The sequence below is a fragment of the Lissotriton helveticus genome, chromosome 4_1 (assembly GCF_964261635.1).
Source record: "Lissotriton helveticus chromosome 4_1, aLisHel1.1, whole genome shotgun sequence".
Lineage (NCBI taxonomy): Eukaryota > Metazoa > Chordata > Amphibia > Caudata > Salamandridae > Lissotriton > Lissotriton helveticus.
Window position 1 is genome coordinate 784,293,698 of NC_136063.1, and position 21,055 is coordinate 784,314,752.

Here is a 21,055-nt window from a genome sequence, read left to right on the forward strand (position 1 = left end):
GAGGGAAGAGGGGTACAGAAACGGAGGCAAGAGAAGTGCAGAAAGGAGCAACAGGGTGCAGAAAGAGTCAAGAGAACTGCTGAAAGAGGCAAGAGAGGTACACAAACAGGCAATAGAGGTACAGAAAGAGGGAACAGGGGTGCAGATAGAGACAAGAGAGGTGCAGAAAGAGAGAAAGAGGCCAGAGAGGTTCAGGAAGAGGGAAGAGGAGTGTAGAAAGAGGCAAGATGAATGCAGAAAGAAGCAACAAAGGTACAGAAAGAAGCAAGAGAAGTACAGAAAGAAGCAACAGAGGTGCAGAAAGAGGCAAGAGAACTATGGGAAGAGGGGTACAGAAAGAGGAATGAGGGGTAGAGAAAGACAGGTGCAGAAAGAAGCAAGAGACGTGCAGAAAAAAGTAACACAGGTGCAGAAAGAGGCAAGAGGGGTGCAGAAAGAAGCAAGGGAGGTGCAGAAAGAGTCATGAGAAGTGCAGAAAGAAACAATAGAGGTGCAGGACCAGGCAAGAGAGATGCATAAAGAGGAGTGCAGAAAGAAGCAAGCAAGGTGCAGACAGAAGCAAGAGTGGTGCAGAAAGAAGCACAAGAAGTTCCGAAAGAAGGAACAAGGTTGCAGAAAGAGGCAAGAGAGGTGCAGAAAGAGGGGTACAGAAAGAGGCAAGTGGGGTGCAGAAGGAAGCAAGAGAGGTGCAGAATAGAAGGAACAGAGTTGCAGAAAGAGGCAAGACAGGTGCAGAAGGAGGCAAGAGAATGGCAGAAAGAGGAAGAAAGGTACAGAAAGAGGAAGAAAGGCACAGAAAGACGCAAGAGACTTGCATAAAGAGGCAAGAGAGGTGCAGAAAGAAGCATCAGAGGTTTGCGCACCTTTAGGACCAATTTAACACCCACCTTTAGCAGTAAGTAACAGGTGAGCATTCCAGCTTTGCAAGGGGCCTTCCACCACGCTGTAATATGTGTTGCTGCATTTTTGGTAACGTTTGAGCCGTTTGAGTTAGAAACAAGGTTTTTTTTGTTCAAATCTGCAGATTATGCAGCAGATGATGGATTATGTGGCAAATGCGGTAAATATATAATTATGCTGAACTTGTCACGGCCAAACAGATGCATAATTCCAGTGGCCCTGCTCATACCTCTAACTAGGTCCAGACGTGCTGCTCTGTGGTTGCTTCTTTTTTGTGTCTCGTTGAGTTTATAGTTTAGCTTCTATGGAAATGAGGAGGACTAAACCTGAGGTTACCACTCCACAACACAGACTACCATACCACATAATTACTCTCATAACACATACTCCCACTCCATATAATTTCTATACACTAAATACCACCTACTTTCTATCCACATATTTTCACTGCAACACATACCACATCATTCCACTACACACAGCGTACATCCACTCCACTCCAAAAAACATGAAGTACTTCAGGAGTATAGTGGACTTCATCCCCCAACAAGTAGTGTGCCAGGAGGAGCATTTGCAGAGTAGAGGAGAAAGGGGAGCTTGGCCTCCAAAGACCTCTTAGCGATCCTACTATCTGGGACTTTCTAGAGGTAACAGGAGGAGGAGTTGGCCCCAAGGACATACGTGGAGGCCAACTACACCTCCTATTACCTCCAGTAAGTCCCACACAGCAGTATTACTGAGTTCTGATAGCAGGCCACACACCCTTTGCCCACCACTCTGCAAACACGCTTCCTGGTGCGTTCTTGGATGGGTGATGAAGTCCTCTTTGCTGCTGGGGGTCCTTTGGAGCCAATTGGCCTACCTGTTACCTCCAGTAAACCCCACACAGTGAGATTGCTGAGAGGTGGTTGCAGGTTACACCCCCTTACTCCACCACTTTGCAAACACACCTCCCGGCGTGCTCTTGGTTGGGGGATGAAGTCCTCTTGCCTCTTGAGGGTCCCTGGGGGCCAACTTGCCCACTTGTTACCTCCAGTAAGCCACACAGCTGGATTGCTGAGGGGTACTCAGAGGCCATGCCCCCTTTCTACACAACTCTTCACACACGCCTCCAGGCGCACTTCTGCTTGGTGGATGAAGTCCACTTTAGTCCTGAGATCCTCTGGACACAAGGGGACCTCATCACCCCAATAGAAGTGTGCTAAGAGGTGCGTTTGCAGAGTAGCGTACAAAGGGGTGTGGCCTCCTACCACCTCTCAGCAATCCCACTATGTGGGGCTTACTGGAGGTACATGGTGGGCTAGTTAGTTCATCAGGACCCTCACCAGTGAAGGGGACTTCATACCCCAACCCAGAACTCACCAGGAGGCACGTTTGCAGAGTAGGGAGGGGACGGGGCCTCCGGTGAGTTGCCGGTTTCTTTTTATTTTTTGTTTAGGAAGGGTGACTGTGTGGCCCCCCTTCCCTTGACCCTTTTGGCCTTGGGGACCCCATCCCCCAAGGCCTGAGCCATTAAAACAAAATTAAAATGAAAAGGGAGGGGGCGCGCGGCCCCTGTCCTGAGGCCGATTATGGCCCCAGGGACCCCATCCCCAGGGCAGGGCCTTTGTTTAGCATTTTTTTTAAAGGGGAGGAGGGCCATGCGGCCTCCCTTCCCAGGCCGATTTTTAAGGAATGGGGCCATATAGCCCACCTTCCCCGGGTCAATTTGGGCCCCGGGACCCCATCCCCGAGTCTTTGCCTCACGTTGGGGACCGTTGGGGGAGCCCCAATGACCCTGCGGCCCCCGCCGGCTCCCCACCTCCTGCGGGAGCCAGCATTGCTTTTGTGCAAAGGTGCCCACAAGCAATTCTACTTCTCTCCATGAAAGCAAGAGCACTTTTCCTGCTCTCAATTCAATGAAGCGAAGCAGAGTTTGCTATGGCATGGCGGGAGCAGTGCTGCTGCCATGCCATAGCAAATTGCAATGTCCTGAGGGTGGGCACCCCGGAAGACTGCTGGAGCTGGCCCAGGGCCATGGAGGGCTACTGGGGGGGACTGCGTGGCCCCCTCCCATCAGATTCAAAGCCCAGGGGAGGTAGTGGTCCCTGGAGCCGTGGGTCCTTAACGTACCTCCACATTTTAATTAATGTATGCCCCGGGGAGTTGGTGGTCGCTGGGGCTGTGTGGGGGGAAAGGAGCCTCACACACATTTTATTAAAAAAATAAAGCCTCAGTGAGGTGGCGGTCCCCGGGGCTTGGGTGGGCCTGCAAGGCCCCTCGGCCCATAAATAAAGCCCAGCAGAAGTGGTGGTCCCCGGGGCAGCAACACATTTTTTAAGAATAAAGCCCCGGGGAGGTGGCGGTCTCTGGGACTGCAGGGGGCCACATGCCCCCCCATTTTATAAACAAAGCCCTGGGGAGGTGCGGTCCCTGGGGCAATAGAGACCCCCGAGACCTGGCCCACCCGGGGTCTTAATAGAAATTAAGCTCAGGAGCCCTCGCTTTGTTTTTTTCTGCCGGATTCATGCACCCAGCGCAAATCCCACTGAAAAGTTAGAAAAAATGCTTTTATTGGCCCTTGGGGTCCCTGTGGGAACCCCTGAGCAGGCCTAGGGGGTCAGGGTCTTTCTACCCTGCCCCCTTTTCTTGTTTCTTTCGCCTTTTTTCTTGTGACTCGGTTCAACTGAGTCACAAGATGGTTGCCAACACTTCCTGCTTTGAAGTGTTGGCAGCCAATCAGATTGCAAGGCTCGAGATTGGAAGGGTTTGCGGATCCTCTGCGTCCCTATTTGTATATCTGTAAATATTAAATTTTTTCAGAAACTTCCAAACAGATTTACACCATTTACCAAAAAGAGTGCACTCTGGACCAAGAGCTACCTTTCTGCCAAATTTGGTGTAATTCCGTTCAGCAGTTCGGCTGTAGCTGCTTCAACAGTTTCGTATGGTAAATAAAATGGAGAAAATGCTTTTTGGGATCCCCTTTTTTCTCAGCCCCCGCTTGATGAATCACCCCAAAACTTCCAAGACCCCAGCTGACCTGAGCGCCCCATTAGTTTTGAAAATGTTGTGAAGATTCGTCAAATGGCGCCAGCAATATTGGTAAAAGAAAAACACTTTTTGAATGGAAACAAGGTACTAACTATAACTACCTACTCCCAATATAATATGTATATCATTGAGGTACATATATGTGGAATTAAATTCTGGTCTTCTATATTTTTGACAAAATATTCTGGTGCCATGATATTTTGCAGTCACATTTAAGGTGGAATACCACAGGGAGAGATAGAACAGTAGAAAGACATTGTCAGTGGACAAAACAACCAAATATGGAATAGACATTACTACACGCTTAGGGCACTGCAGCTGGATTTCCTTTTTCTATCAAAATATTAAAACATGATAACATATACAGATACCGGAACCGCTGGCACTCCAGTTGGACATCACTATAATTGAATGAACGTGGAATATCAGTGACATACGTATGAATTTCAAATACTGTTTAATGTTCAAATTATAAACTACTGCTTATGAATTTTAAACCTGATTTAATCAGATAAATCATTGAATATTCTTTAGAGAAGAATATGTATTAAGCAATTACCTCCAATATATGCCAACTAACTTGTAGCCTCCATCACAGACTCTAAAGCATCTTTTCTCTTTGTAATCTGAATCTACCCACTTTCAGGTTCACTCTTCCTACATTCACCTTTAGGAAGGGCACCTTACCAGCAGTCACTGCACTGCAGGCACATCTACAAAGCTCCCACAGCATGCGGTAAACCAGCTACTACAGCTTGCATTAGTCCCACTCTAAGTACCACAACTCTTTTTTTACCTTCAAGGCCTCACTCATTCACTCGACTGTCAATGTCTGATTCGAGACTTCATTTCATTCACCCACTAGGAGTTGGAGTTTGCACATCAGTAAAACACACATATTTATGCTTTCGATTCTACCTAATGATGGAAAAGTTGTAAGATGTGATTTAATTTTGCTACACACCTCGGGCTGCAGAGAATGCTCATGCTTGACAGACCATGCCTTGTTAAAGAATGCATAAGATATGTGGAAGCATGCACTTTGGCATCACTGTACCTTGACATCCAAAGTAGTTACTACCCGTGAGAGCAAAATAGCCACTGTTACAGGTGTCACAAGGCTCGCTGCACACATTCACTTTACAAGGACACTGCCCATCCACCTGTGAATAAAAGATTGAAATGGGTTTAGGGCTGGTTTAATTGGAAACTGGCATTTTACACAAGGCTATTTCAGATTACCTGCTGGCATTCTGCAACTCCACTTATGGTTCCCTTTATGTTACACTGGCAGGCTGTAAAGAAGCATTAAAAACATAAAAACATAAAATAAGGATCTCAAGTTTATATCTATGTGCTGGGGGTATCTGGTTATACAAGGTCATAGACTGCGCCCTGTAAGAAGTGCATTTGTTCTGCAGGTGCAGTGCTTTCAGTATCCTTAAAATGTTAGGTCTGGCTTGTGTAAAGCTGGCTAGAGACTTATTGTTATCAATTCTTGCAAATGTACATAGAGTAAGCTTTGACTCCGCCCAGTGAATTTCATTACAAGACTGGAGGCTACCATTATGCATTATTCCTTTAATGCCACTCCACGCAGCACTTGAAAGAACATCACATCATAAAACAAAAGCAATCTAGAATAAAACATTCACACAGTATGAGTAGTCCATGCAGTCAACAATCTCCCTCTTTAAATGCTGCTCTTCGCTCAGATAAGTACTTCTTTATCTTAACAAGCTGTACATATTGTTATTATTATTAACTTAGGGGCATATTATCAACAAATAGCGATATTTATCGCTAAGTAGTGTTAGCGGCAATTTTTATATCGCCACGCACCACGGGATTTTATCGCTGAAATAACGTGCTATTAGCTACGTTTATCTCAAAAGCGATAAAATTCCCGGCGACAGCGGCAAAATACGTGAATATCGCTGAGAATACAGCGATATTCACGCATTATCGCTAACAGGGTCTTTGCCATTATATCCACCTCCCATTGGATATAATGGCTAAGAACTGGTCTGAGCAGGTGTTAGTTTTTGGAGATATTCGCACTTAGCGCGAATATTTCCATCGCTATGCCTGTGTTGGTAATAGGCGATAGCGATGTTAGCGAATGTTTTCAGTCGCTAACAGGTTGGGTACGCCCACTTTGCATGTCAATAGTGATAAATATCGCTGACATGCAAAGCGGGCCCCAAACCGCTCGCTATCGCCTACAAGCTGTCGCTAGCTGCTGTTAGCGACAGCTTGCTAATAGGGCGATAGCATTATCGCCGCTTTGCGGCCGAAAACGGCCGCTAAAGCGGCGAAATTTGCCTATCGCCCCCTTTGATAATATGCCCCTCAGTTTGCTTAACATTACTTTGGATTCCAATCCATGGAAACATCTTCCTGTGTATTCCCAGTAGTTCTGGTGTTACATAAAATAGCATTGAGCATTAATGAGCCTGTTACAAAGTACAACGTGCAACAAGCAGGTCAAAGATTTGTATTTTATGTAGATAGCTCAGTGGCCCACAACATTTGCTACAGAGATTTGTGTGTTACCTGCGGGTCATAAATTATAATTCTTGTAATATATCTGAGTGAGTTATGAACCAGAATGAAAGAGCTGCATGCAAACTATAAGGCTTAAGAGTAGAACCGTACTGTTTTTCATTCATCTTTCTTTATTCTAAGGTTTCTAAAATGGCTCCTTTAGATTTGTCTGTTTAATTTTTCATTCCCCTTCCTGTGTATGGCTTGCTTTGCAATGAATGGGGGACTTCATTACATCTCAAAAGTACACTAAGTCATCACAGATTACATTATTTATCTCACAGGTGTATTGTATGGGGAAACCAATCATGCAGGTTTTTTTTCACTGAAGCAGACTTTTCTTAACGTTTTAGATAGGACTCAAAATGCAAGTCAGATCTATTGGCTTTTTTTCTGTTTGCATTTATTATTTTCCTTTGGTTGGCGAGCACCCCATTGACCTGTGAAAATCAAACATCAGCACGTAGATATTTCCTTGAGATACGACTACAATGTGATGTCTAAAGAGCATTGTTAATCCTGACAATGCTGTCCAGTATGTGTCTCGGTGTAATGAGAAATATATTTATTTATTTATAGTGGGCTTTTCTTTAGCACCTACTATGCTCCAAAGGGCCTCGGAGCACTTGCAGACAATAATAGAGGCAGCAGAGTTTTGAACAGCAAAAAGTACAAATATCGGCAATGAGTAGGAAATTAAGGGGCATATTAACAACAAGTAGCGATATTTATCGCTAAATAGGCTTAGCAACGATGTTTTTATCGCTGCCTATCGCTGGATATGTTAGCGGAGAAAACATGCTATTAGCAACGTTTTTCTCCATTGTGCTAAAATGTCCAGCGATAGCGGCGAAATGTGTGAATATCGCTGAGAATACAGCGATATTCACGCATTAGTGACGAAATGCTCTTAGCCATGTTATCCACCTCCCATTGGATAACATAGCTAAGAACTGGTCTGAGCAGGCGTTAGTTTTTGGCGATAGCCAGAATATTTCCATCGCTACGCCTTCCTTGCTAATAGGCGATAGCGACGTTAGCGACTGCTTTCAGTCGCTAACAGGTTGGGTACACCCAATTTGCATGTCATTAGCGATAAATATCGCTGACATGCAAAGCGGGACCCAAACCGCTCGCTATCGCCTAAAATCTGTCGCTAACATCAGTTAGCGACAGCTTGCTAATAGAGCAACAGAATTATCGCCCCTTAGCGGAAGAAAACGGCCGCTAAACCGGCGATAATTGCCTATCGCCACCCTTGGTAATATGCCCCACAGTTTTCTCTTTTGTATTCAGAGTTTTTTACTGACATTTTCACATTACACTTGTTTCAGCGTCCCATTTATGTCAGTTTATCAAATACAATAGTCTTAATTGCACCCACAGTTACGAACCTTTCTGAATACATTCACAAAACACAAACAATTAACAATGAAATAGTCGTTCTCCCCAGTTCCCCTTCCTCCTCCCTACGTTTATGCCCTCTCACCCTCCGCATCTTGTACCACATTTGCACCTCTTATGCAGCCTCACGTTTTGTTAATGAACGTTTAATAGGCAGTTTTCAGTATAAACAACTTTATAATCACTCTCGAAACGTTGTGCAAATCATCTCTCCCTACAAGGTTACAGCTTTGGTAAGGAGGATCCACATTATTATTGACACAGACGGTTCCAATGCACTTGGGGTGGGGGTGTGCACATCTTCCACACCTCATTAAGAGCCATCCGTCATTTGATCCTGTGTCAACACCTATGTTCCTGCATAATTCACTCCGGCATTCCAAGTCCTTGCCTACCTTGGGGTTCTGTGCAGATCATTCACATCCGGACATCTCCAGTTAGTGACCACCCTTGCTAATGTCTCTGTGCACAAGGGGACGCACACAAAACCCCCACCTGCACCCAATGAATACCTATGCACCTCTTACCCAACAATATGTATTTTTCTTTGGGCATGGGCGCAGTCCCAGCACTATGTTTAAAATTCAGCTGCACCATATTTCCACATGCTTTTTGTAATTGTGTAGAAATCTGTCCCAAGAAAGCCTGCAGAACTGCTCACGTCCATATAATGGGTATCCAGTTTACAGCCCTTCACCGGCATCTCTGGCAACCTCCCGACATATGGGAGGTTGCCAGAGATATATATTTTATGTAGAATAATACGGGTGAAATATGTTCTATAATTATACTTAAAATGTGTGACTTAAAATTAGGCATTGCTTCACTCATTTTTGTGTACGCCAATGCCCTATCCCATTCCTGATCTGACAATAGCACCCTCTTTCTTTGTACTATTTAAGATTATGTTTCGGGTGGTCCCCAAAGGCACCGGTCTGCCTTAGGGACATGAAATCTACTAGTGTTGTACAGTCTGGCAGTATACACTGTAATTCATTCTCTGTATCCTGTCATGTTTGTGATAACCGTGCATACAACAGAAAATGCTCCCCTCACCCTAGCATATGTCCCCTTGCATCTTCAACGGTGTGTAAGGGCTCGCCCTCAAATATGTCACCTATTTGCTCACATCTGTTGTCTATCCCGACACTCGCCTTAGCACCTAAGTAAAGTTTATGGGATTTTCGTATTCACCACCATACGGCTTGGAATGCAAAGGAATTCCATTAACGATCTTCCTGGACACCTAACTTGCTACACTAGAGAGACAAGGTGGAATAACTACCAGTCTACTTTTATTAGGGTTAGTATCAGCTATCTGAGTTCCCATGGCAGAGGTGTCTGTAAGCCATTCTGGGAGGTGATCTGCCTAGCAGATCAGGCAGTAACACCTTAGAGTTGTATACTCAGTTCAGTACCAGCCCATATCAGGCACAACATCAAATTGTCCAGTTCTCAACCCAGTCTCAGTAGGACCAGGCACAAATCTTCCTGAAATACATAGAGACATCTTGGCAACACAGCCAGTTTAATTAGTGCAATCCTGATCATGGTAGGTTGTGGCAGTCTTGACCAAAAATGTATCGAATCATGTATTCCATCCACTGCGTGGCTTAGGTTTGACTCAAAGTACTTATCTTATCAACGTTGAGGGATTCCACCGCCTTGGCTTCTGCTTCCATGTCCAGATTGTCTTTCACATGGTGCACTGACCTCACATTAAGTATGGAATTATGACTGGGATGCATTCCGTTTGATCAATTTATATTGAATCCTCAACAATTATAAAAAAATATCCTAGCGATGGCTCGAGTAAGTATTTTAGTGTCCACCAAAAGCATCAAAAATGGCTGTACGATTTGAACGTTTCAACTGCCTCAGAACATACCTCCACAAGTATTTCAGAAGAGTACCAAAATAGGCTTGGAACAACTCAATAGGTAGTCTGGCAAGGCTCAAGGTTTTTCCCAATTCATGACCTTCAATGCGTCTTGTAACTATTCTTTAGTCAAAGGCTCATCTAGCCGGTCTCTCTGTTCTGGGGTAAGCTGTAGTAATTCAAGCCTTTCTAAATAGACATGAACATCATATAGATCAGGTATTGCATCAGTCATTTACAGGGCCTGGAAATATTCTATGAAGACAGTCTTAATTGCCATTTGTGTGCAGTATATTTATCCAGTCGTATCCACTATGCGAAGAAAAAAAGGTCTATGTGTCACCCGCTCTGTTAGCCAGGCTAGCCTTTTACGTGCTGTGCTTTTGTTTACTATCAGTTAGTTATTTTCTTCGCTTTGGTTTATGGCAATTTTTACTTACTGGATCTATGATTAATGTCTCCATTTTCTTTATGTCTCACTGTAGTTATGACAGCTCCCTTCATTACCACCTTTATGGCGTGCCATTCTTTCACCTTATTGGAAAAGCAGCCCAACAGAACTTCACTCATATCTCTGCAGAAAGTGGGTTCTTGATGGGACTCTGTCCTGAGCCACCATTTGACCATTCTGGTTCTATAGCCCTTTCACGTATATTGTAAACAGCATGGGGAGTGGTCAGATTTGCTCCAGCCCAGGTAATATATACCTATTAGAAATACTGTGCTTAAGAAATACCTAGTCTATCCTACTATAATATTTTTTTTGGAGGTGAATAACAAGAATATATTATGTGGTCTTCCATCCATACATCCACTAAGTGCTGCCCATATAATGTTTTTTGCAGCTCTTGTGTGAGGTTAGGCACATTGCCCAACCCAGGGGAGCTCTATTCAGGGCACCCGAAAGGGTATCATTTAAATCTCCAGCCCAGATCACTGACATATCCAACCACAGAGAGACTGTTTCCACCAGGTTTGGGAAGAAAGGTGTATCCAGGACATTAGGGGTGTAAATATCAAGAATACCTCTTGACCATACAGTGCCATTCAGTAACATAAACTAGCCCTCCAGATCTTGGACCAATACTGATTTTTAGCTCAGCCAACAGCACTAAATTGAATTCCTTTCCATATAAATGTGTTTGGGCATTGAAAGTCCTCCACCATTGTTCTGGCAATGGATTGAGCTCAAATGTGGCGAGTCTCCATCACATAGAAATAAAAAAAAACAAATTAATCGCATCACAAAATCTCTTATGGGAACTATCATTGGGATCCAATAAAAGACATAGGTCAGGTGCGCTACATGCACAATTTCCAGCAGTGCTATAACCCTTTTTTAGTAACATAGCCTTTGCCTCGCTTTCACCTTCCCTTCATTCAGGCCCACAATGTACGTGCCGCATTTGGTCAGCTTAGTGTCTGGCTCCAGATGACAATAAATGATGATGTTTAGTTGTGCAGCAGTCCCTATTATGTTTGGATGTTCACTTTCGGTCCAGGCCAACAGTCACTCAACTCCACTAAAACTGGGCCATCACACAAATATCTCTGCAGCATGGAAATGGCCATGGACGAAGGAGACTCGTCCTTGGCAGCAGTCTATTCCGGAATGGCCGCGGATATGTGAGGCTCCTGCTGTCCGGAGATTTATCCTGAAATTATCCTGTGTTTCTGTCTGCCTATTAAGCTCTAAATATCTGCCTCTAACTAGTAAGCCGTTGGGGGCGAGAGGGGAGTGCTCAGATCGTGCTTTCCGCAAACGGCGAGAATTATTTGAATGCCGGCATCTGAGCAACGGGGAGACCTCTGTGGTGACGCGGAGCTGGGTGAAGCAGCTACGTGATCGCGGTGGTTCCTACGTGGTGAGTGGGCCGGTCGATAGCGTGCGTTTGAATCCCCGGGTCCGGTGAGCTGTGGACACCGGCTGAGCAGGAGAGGACACCCCCTGAGCCCTGGCAACACGGATTGCGAAGCTGCTGCCTTGTGGATCTGCTGGGTCCAGATGCCGGAGAGGTACTGGGTGAGTGCATCGGTGTTACTGGCAAGATGGCGGCGGCCATGATGTGCGCCTACAACGGTCGTGTTGAACAGTCTGAGGATTGCGTGGCATGTGGCAAATGACTATTTCTCTGTCCGGCTAAGCGGATATACAAGCAGTGACGTGTGTGCATACCGACACTGACAGCGGGTGCTGCTTCTGGGGAGGCTTGGATTGTGAGTGGCCTTCCCTCTTTGAACGGGGGTGCAGGGTAGCGTTGTTTTAGCGGACAGCTTCAAAACTGGTGCATACATATGGCGCTGAGTGGTGGAGTCCTGAGGAGGGTGCATTCGTCCCGAACGGCTAGGGGGCTTGTGACGCTGCCAGACCTGTTCCTCCTGTGAACGACTAGAAGCGGCATGTTGCTGGTTCCCTGGTGTGAAGTGTACTGCCGAGGCTTAATGCACCATTGACAACGCGCTGAGGGCTCTGGACGAGATTGATTACTGTGTTGCTTGGGAAGTAGATTGAGGGCTGCCGCAAGGAACTCGGGGGTCACTGCTCATTGAGTGGAGCTATCATCATCATCCAGCTCACAAATTATTGTAAGGCGCCCGACCGCTGCCTTCTTTAGGACTAGGTGGTGCAAAATGGGCAGGATGGACTCACGACAGCCACGTCTCTCATTTGAGGCCAAGAAGAATGCGAAGCAGCACCCTGCAGAGACGGGGAGTGGTGTGACTGAGGTGACGGCCGAAGGGACTCCCAGCTCTGATAATGATATGCATACCATACTGACAGAAATGCGTCAGGGATTTGCGACAATAGCAGATAAGATGGACACACCTACCACTCGAATGGATAATATCGCGCGGAAACTGGACAGTCATGATACTAGGCTCGAAGAAGCGGAACAAAGAATATCGGATACAGAGGACGTCACAAAACAGCTCAAGACTGCTGTGACTCAAATGGACAAACTCATGAGAATTATAGATGCCAAGAATGAAGACATTGAAGCCCGCAGTAGGAGTAATAATGTAAGAATTTTAGGCGTGCCCGAGAGTACAAATACGGGACGTCGGGAGCAATACGTTGAAAAGATGCTGGCTGCGGTCACTGAAGAGGGTGTGCTTTCTTCTCAGTTCATAGTAGAGAGGGCGCATAGATCGCTTGGCTCGAGACCGCCTCCTGGGGCCACTTCCAGACCCATAATAGCGCGTCTCCCTAATTACCGAGATCGAGATGCGGTCTTGAGGGTGGCAAGAGAGAAGAAGCAACTAAATTATGATGGCTTCACCTTTACTATATTTACTGACTTCACTGTGCGAGTGCAAGAGGAGAAAAGGAAATTCAACAGCGTGAAGCAGAAGCTGAGACAGGAGCAAGTGAACTATGCTTTGTTGTACCCCGCGCGACTTCGTGTTACTCACCAGGGAAAGCAAACCATACATACGACGCCACAGTCTCTGGAGAAATTTTTAAAGACACTCAGGCGCCGTGCAGCTGCGTCTGCAGAGCAGGACAATTTGGAGGAGGCACAACTCTCCGATGTGGAATGACTTATTACATGGCTGATACCACGTCACACAGTTGAGCGAATACATTTGAACGATGGGTGTGGTATGATGTCCGCATTAGGAGGAGGGACAAATGTAATGTATTCCTTCTTATGTTGCACCAGATTATACTGCACCATATTGGTGAGCTGCTTCTTACAAATGTTATGGGCGGGCGTAACACGTTAACTGAATATACCCAGACGCCCTTGTCGCCTATTGGGGACTGACGAGTGTGGACGGTCTCCTGTATAGGGGCGAGGTTCAAGTGTGCTACCTGGTGGAAAAACCTCAATGGGAGTACCCCTGTTGTGTTATGGTTTGTTTGAGTTGCGTGGGGGGGAGCGGGATGCTGTGGATAATGTCTGGCATGTTTGGGATGCTTCAGTGGGTGGGGGAAGGTGGGGGGAGTTAATTGCGTACAGGATGACGTTATACATTGTGTGGTCCAGGTGGATACCATGTTGCGAGGAGACGTGATGGTTCTTAGTATGTCGCAGGAATATTATGCAGCATACCTGAGGCGCCATGGCAGAGAATGGGAATGATTCGGCCTTAACGATAATGACTTGGAATATAAGAGGGCTGAATGATGCGAGGAAATGCAGACAGATATTGGCATACTTGGACAGGCACCAGGTGCAGATCGCACTGCTACAAGAGACGCATATACACCCACACTCCCATATCACTTTCGCTAGTAGATGGGCGAGTGTCCGGATGATTTCCTCTTACGCTAGAGGCACTGCCATATTGATTAAAAAGAATGTTCCTTTTACCCTTAATGGAGAGATTTTGGACCCAATGGGTAGATATGTCATCCTATGAGGGAGACTGGGTAACGAATCTGTGACCATTGTTAATTGCTACGCCCCTAATGTAGACACGCCAGCATTTTTTTACACAACTATGGGGTAAAATAGTGAATATTGGATCCATGCACATTATCTGGGGAGGGAACTTCAATGTTGCCTTGATACCCACTCAAGATAGGGCTGATGGGGTAGCACACTACAATAGTAAGACTAGAGAGGTGCTGCAGGGTATAGTGGAGGAGGGGGGTTTGGTGGATAGCTGGCAGAGTGTTTATCCTCTGAGGAAGGAGGGGACTCATTTTACATCTTACACTGGCACTTGGGCGCGGTTAGATTACTGTTTGATATCTAAGGGTCTGAGTACGGGTCTTACCGGGGCTACACACCTAGCCAGATCGTATTCTGACCATTTTCCTGTTCGAATCAAGCTGCATATACCTGGCTATAAAAGGCCCAAACCGGCATGGTGCCTCCAACCTCATGCCTTGCTGGATACGGTTTTCAAGGCGGAACTTGGGGAGGAGATTGCAGATTTTTTTCCGCGCAACAAGGGATCAGTGAATAGTGTCGAAATTATATGGGAGGTTTTTAAGGTTACAGTATGAGGTTACTGTATATCCAAGAGTTTCGGAGTCTTAAGGGATATACAACTGACATTAAAAACCCTGGAACGAGACCTGAAGGGGTTAGAGGGACTCATGATGCGTGGAGACACAGGACAAGCGCACAAAGACTTTAGGGCTAAATTGTCAGAGTATGAGGAGGAAGCTGCTAGGGAAACCAGGTTTCAGGGGCGACATTGGGTGACGCGTAAATACGGAGAGGGGGAGAGGCCGGGGAAGGCTCTATCTGAGATTACACGAAGCCCACGTTGCAATACTAATATCTTGGAAATAAGCAGACCTGAGGGAGGGACATGGCGGGACACTGCAAGTATTTTGGATACTTGCATCTCGCATTACACTCAACTGTATACCACACAGAATACTGGTGAGATAGACTTTGATGACTTCATGGGAGATATTGCCCTATGCTGGTTGAGCGATGTACACAGGGAATTCCTCAGCGCTCCTCTGGAACTTGATGAGATCTGAAAAGCGATAATGTCACTTAAGAATGGCAAGGCACCGGGCCTTGACGGCTTGTCTGCTGAGTTTTATAAATGTTATATTGACATTATGGCTCCGGTGTTATGAGAGGTATTTGCAGGGTCGTTAGAGGTGGGGATACTTCCTCAGTCGATGCGTGAAGTAGTGATCACGTCCCTATTGAAGCCTGGTAAAAATCCCGAGGTCTGCGACTCATATCGCCCATTATCATTGATTAACTGCGACATGAAAATCTTAGCTAAAGTGTTGGCAACTCGTTTGTCCCTGCTGATGACAAAGATTATACTCCCGGATCAGTCCGGTTTCGTTCCGGGTAGAGCCCATAATCACAACTTGCGTACTCTCTTCTCCTTGATACAGAGTGTGGCACCTGAATTTCCGGTTGCTGCGGTGTTCCTCGATGCCTCAAAGGCATAATGGAGATATTTATTTGCAGTACTACAGAGAATGGGGTTCCCTAAGATGTTTATTTCTTGGATGCAGTTACTCTATAACCAACCTACTGCTAGAATACTCATAAATGCCATCTTTCCTCGCCCCTTTCCATCACGCGGGGTACCAGGCAGGGATGCCCACTCTCCCCACTCCTTTTTGCTGTAGCGATTGAGCCGTTAGCATGTCGACTGCGACAGCTTCATCGAGATAGCGCGTTTAAAAATGCTACCAGCGCCAAATTTCGATTTCGCTATATGCTGATGATTTAACGCTCTACGTAACGGATCCACAACAAAACCTTAATCCCTTGCTGCGGAAGTTTCTGGTGTTTGGTAGAATATCAGGGGTGCATATAAATTGGGGAACTCACAACTTTTTCCACTTACACCTGCAGTCACCGAATTCCCATTGGACTACCCTCTTGAATGGTGTCAATCTGACCTCTGCTACCTGGGGATTCAAGTGTCTAGAGACAGGGAGGAAACGCTAAGGTTAAACTATGGCACGCGATTACGAAATTGACCACCAGTATCACGCGTTGGATCTCCCTACCCCTGTAAATGGTTGGTAGAGCCTCGCTCATCAAATTGGTAATACTGCCCCGGTTTTTATATATTTTTTTGAATATCCCTTATTATCTGGGTGCATTTTTTTTCAAAACTCTGCGCACGGAACTGATTCGCCTGATATGGGCGGTAAACAACCATGGCTTAAATGGGCGGTCATGGCGCAACCTCATGATAAAGGTGGTTTTTACATTCCTGACTTTGAAGCCTACTATATTAGTGCACAGGGCCACTATGCATATCATTGGATGGTACCTACGCCCTATATGCCTCAAAAAGCCACGGAGGATTGGTTGGCACGTCCTCTTCCCTTAAATGGCCTCATACATGGCCCGGCAGGAATACTTGAGACACCGCCTACACCGGTGACATGTACGATTGATGCTTGGAGGCGTGTGGCACAGATGTTACAGATTACGCTGATATACTCACCATGAATGCCTCTCACCTATCACCCGTAATTATAATATTACAGGAACAAGGTTTCCAAGTACTGTGACGTCGCCTTAATGTTACTAAATGGGGTGATTTGTTCCTGGGGGGGATGTTTCGGTCCATGGCCCTCTTTTTTAAAGATGTGTGTCTCACGCCGCTTGAGGTTTTTTATTATGTACGGTTAAGACAGGGGATGCGGGAAGTTCTACCGGACTTTCCTCGGGAACCTGAAAGTTTGGCTCCGCTGCATCTCATGCCAAGCTCTACAGACGGGACGCACTTGGTGTCTGGTATATATGGTAGTATTATGGCACAGCGACGGGCGAAAGTATTGTCGACGAGCATTGATGGTACTCCAAGATATCTATGTGTTAGTTTCCACTTCCACTGAAGTAAACTGTCTCTACCTCCTTATACCTGTGTATGACATGCCTGTACTATATAATGTGAATTGCTGTTGTCCTCAGTGAGTGAGATCAATGAGAACTGTTACTTTTCTTTGTTATATGGAACATGAAGAGCATATAAAAGTCACGTATTCGATGATTTATGCTGCCTACGATGGACCACATGAATGTATGTCATTGTTTATATTACAAAAAACTACAAATAAAGTTTTTTTTAAAAATAGTACAAAAACAAAAAAAGGTATTGGATCCAAGATTATTCCAGCCTGGACAGAGAGACAGCTACTAACAGATTATTGTGCCTGAAAGACAAGTCTCTCAATTAGTGTGCATGCCACTCAGTAACTAAATCCTTAAACAAGTTACTGATCAATTGGGCCTGGATTTATGGGGCGAGCTTACCAATCATCTTTCAAATTTGGAGAGCCCTTCCAACCGGAAATGGCATGGACACTGCATGATCAGCTCATGTAAGGGCCATGGACAATGGAAGCAACCGCTGGGGTGGTTCCCTCCAGGTGAGAAAAATCTGTATTGGACCCTAGACTGCAGGCAACATCTCACAGATGTGTAGATCAGGAAGGAGGCAGGTATAGGGGAAGCTGGCAGCACCTTGAGGGAAGCACTGCTGCAGCATCAAAAGGAGAAAGCCTGACATTTCTATCCACCACATCAATATATAGTTGAGTAGGAGGGACAGGAACATAAAAGATCAGGCTTCCAGGTAAGCAGAGACCTTAGAAGCCTTGCACAAAACCCTCCACCCTTTTAGGCTGCTACAAATCCATAGAACCTTGCACCTTATGAACCACACACACACACAGACCTCACACTCACCTTTGACATTTACAAATGAGCAGATACACCTTTCGTATATATAACTCACGAGTTTGAAAGTAAAAGATCTCAGTTGAGAGGGACTGGCAGAACCTAATACATGGGGGAGGCCAGTAAGCATCTTCTCTTAGGGGAACAGATCTATCCTTTCATCAAATATCAAGCAGAGAGAGGTAGAGAGGGCAGCAACTACTCATTCAGAGGTGTGACTTTATGTACCCGTCCACCTTAAAGCACTGCTCTGAAGTCGTACTCTATGATTAGGGAGACTCCTCAATGAGCTTGCATGAGTGCTGGACTGACTAAGAAATAAAACAGCAAAAAAAATTGTAGACTGCACAGAACAGGATGCAGGAGATGGCTCCAGTGCAATGCAAGAGGCTTTCCATCCCAATATTATGAAGCCTGGTTCTGGGAAATCACAGAATCAAAAGATCAGGGTTTTAATAGGAGTACTTTTAAAATCCTGGCCATGTCTGAAAGACCACATTTTTAATAGCCCAAATGGAGGAAGGCCATGTTAAATTACTTCACATTTGTATCTGAAAGAGACACGTTAGTATTAGATTCCTTACCTTAGAATATCCCCAGGCGTCAGACTGGATCCGGAAATTTTTGCGTAGCAGTACCCTTGCGCGTCGGTAGGCGTCGTCTGCGGCTCCGCGTCCGTCGTCGGCGTCGTGGGCGCCGTGATGACGTCGTCGGAGTATTAGACGCCGCCTCCGCGTGCTGACGTCAGTTCTTCTTTTTTCCGCGCCAGGTAGCGCAGATCTGGAAAAAGCAGTAACCCTAGTCAATTTTGACTAACTTTTTGATCCTTTTTGATTGCTATTTCGAAGTCTCTCGACTCCGAAACGGTGCCGCTAGGGATGCCCGGCTTCAAGCATTGTGACGATTGCGACCAGCTGATGTCGGTCACGGATCCTCACCGTGTATGTTTGTCGTGTTTGGGCGTCGACCACGACGACAAGGCCTGCTCCGACTGCCGGGCCCTCTCTTCGAAAGCCAGGCGGGAGCGGTCCCGTAGGCGCCTCGAACTCCGGCAGTCGGTCCCGTGCCGTGAGAGGTCCCGATCCCATGGGAGGTCGAGGGACAGGTCGCGGGCTCGGAGCCACCACAGCTCCGAGAGTAGGCCGCACTCCTCCGGGTCGAAGTCGTCGTCAGATAAGAGGCACAAGAAGTCCAAGCGGCGTCATCGCTCCTCGGACTCCCCCCGACGCTCGCACGATGCGGCCGGGGGTTCAGGTGACACCACCCACGCGGCTCCGTCGGAGTCGCGGGCGCCGCGTCCAGCTCCACACCCTCCGGTCCCTGGGCTGAACGCTCCGCCGGAGGAGATCGAGCGCTTCCTCATGGCCATGAAGAACCTCTCTCCTCCGACGGGCGCCGCGGCGCCTCCGGGCCCAGCGGACCCGTCTGGGAGCCCTAGCGGGTCGGCGGCTCCGGCCCCGACGCCGTCGGGTGCTTCGGCCCCGCCGCCGCCGCCGCCTTCGGGCCCGGCGCCGCAGGTCCCCGTTATCCCGACGCCGCCGGTGCCTTCGGGCCCGGCGCCGAGGGGCCCAGTTGTTCCGACGCCGCCGGCGCCTTCGGGCCCGGCGCCGCAGGACACCGCTGGTCCTCCTTCGGGATCTGGTTCGTTGCCGGTGGATCTGACGACCTCCCCGGCGTCGGACCCTCAGGTCCTACCTCCATTCCTGTTCGGCCGTCGGGACGGCCCCGCTGGGCGCCGCTCCAGACGCCGTTAGGTGAATTTCACTTTTATGAACAGGCCCCATTGGTTGAGGACCCTGAATTTCAGGAGATGGGTGAGGAAGAGGACTGGGAGGGGTCTGAGGACCCTCTGACCAGGGAGTGTCAGTCTCAGGAGGACTGGACAGGAGACCTTGGGGAGGCCAGTGGCCTGGACACCTCTCCAGACACTGGGTTTGTCTACCCTCCTACCGTGGCTTCGGAGGAGGGGGCAACATATAGTGTGGTGCTGATGAGGGCTGCCAAGGCCTTGGGCCTTGAGCTCCCCGTCGCGGCCGTGAGGACTAACCTCCTCACTGAGGTCCTTAAACCGCAGTCAAGCTCCGCCGAGCCTCTGCTGCCCTTTAATGAGGCCTTGACTGAAGTTCTTCTGGGCACTTGGTCCAAGCCCGCTACGGGTTCGCCCGTAGATAGGAACGTGGCCAGGCGCCACCGCCCAGCCCCGGGCGACCCATGTTTCCTGTCCTCCCACCCTACCCCCGAGAGCCTGGTCATCCAGGCCTCCAATTCCCAGACCGCATTCCCGTCGGCCCCGCCTGATCGGGAATCCAAGAGGTATGACCAGTATGGGAAGAAGATCTTCTCATCCCTTAGTCTAGGCCTGCGGTCTTCCAACACCGCTTGCCTCTTGGGACGTTACACCCACTCTGTAAATGTACAGGAATTTATATAGCGCAAATCACCGAGCGGTTTCTAAGCGCTTGCTTAGGGAACCCGTCCTGGTATTCCCCTGTGAGATAACCCCGGCAGGGTATCCGCAAGGTGAAAGCCAGGCATCCCGCCGCGAGGGGCCGTTGTGGAGATTAAGCAAGCTATTGCCCAGAGTCGCAGAGTGTGAACCCGTGAATCGAGTAGGCACCAGAGCGAGAATTGTCGAGTCCATGGACAATTTAGGACTCAAGACCCCGCCGAGCCGGGAATTGAACCCTGGTCCCAGGCTGACCTCTGCTTCCAGGTCTGCCTCCTCTAACCAGTGAGCCACACTTCTCCACACACTCTGTGTGGGATAAGGTCGCGGAAGTGCTGCCAGAGTGTCCGTTGGAGGTACGGGCCAAACTCGGCCAAGCCCTTGTGGAGGGCCGGGATGCAGCTAAGTATTCCATCCGGTGTGGGCTGGATACCACTGACTCGCTGGGTAGAGCGATGGCAACGACGGTGGCGGTCAGACGCCACGCCTGGCTGAGGTCCGCCAACTTCTCGGCAGATGTCCAGAGCACGCTCATGGACATGCCGTTCGATGGCCGTCGCCTCTTTGGCGACAAGGCAGACCATGCGCTTGAGCGCTTTAAGGACTCCAGTGCTACGGCCAAGTCCTTGGGCCTCTCGGGCCAGCGCCAGCAATCGGCTGCCTTTTCACTCCTTTTGTGGCCACGGAAGGGGTGCGCCCACACACGCCGCC

At 47.7% G+C, this 21,055-nt stretch overlaps 1 protein-coding gene across 1 annotated transcript in view; it reads right to left on the reverse strand.

The window, feature by feature from the left end:
* The window catches only part of LAMA3 (laminin subunit alpha 3), a 1,062,926-nt gene that overhangs the window by 514,915 nt on the left and 526,956 nt on the right, over positions 1 to 21,055 (reverse strand). The window contains exons 21-22 of the mRNA XM_078687418.1: positions 5,176 to 5,228; positions 4,991 to 5,096 (exon numbers count right to left, since the gene is read on the reverse strand). Of these exons, the coding sequence (XP_078543544.1) occupies positions 4,991 to 5,096; positions 5,176 to 5,228 (159 nt within the window). The remainder of the gene's footprint in view (positions 1 to 4,990; positions 5,097 to 5,175; positions 5,229 to 21,055) is intronic.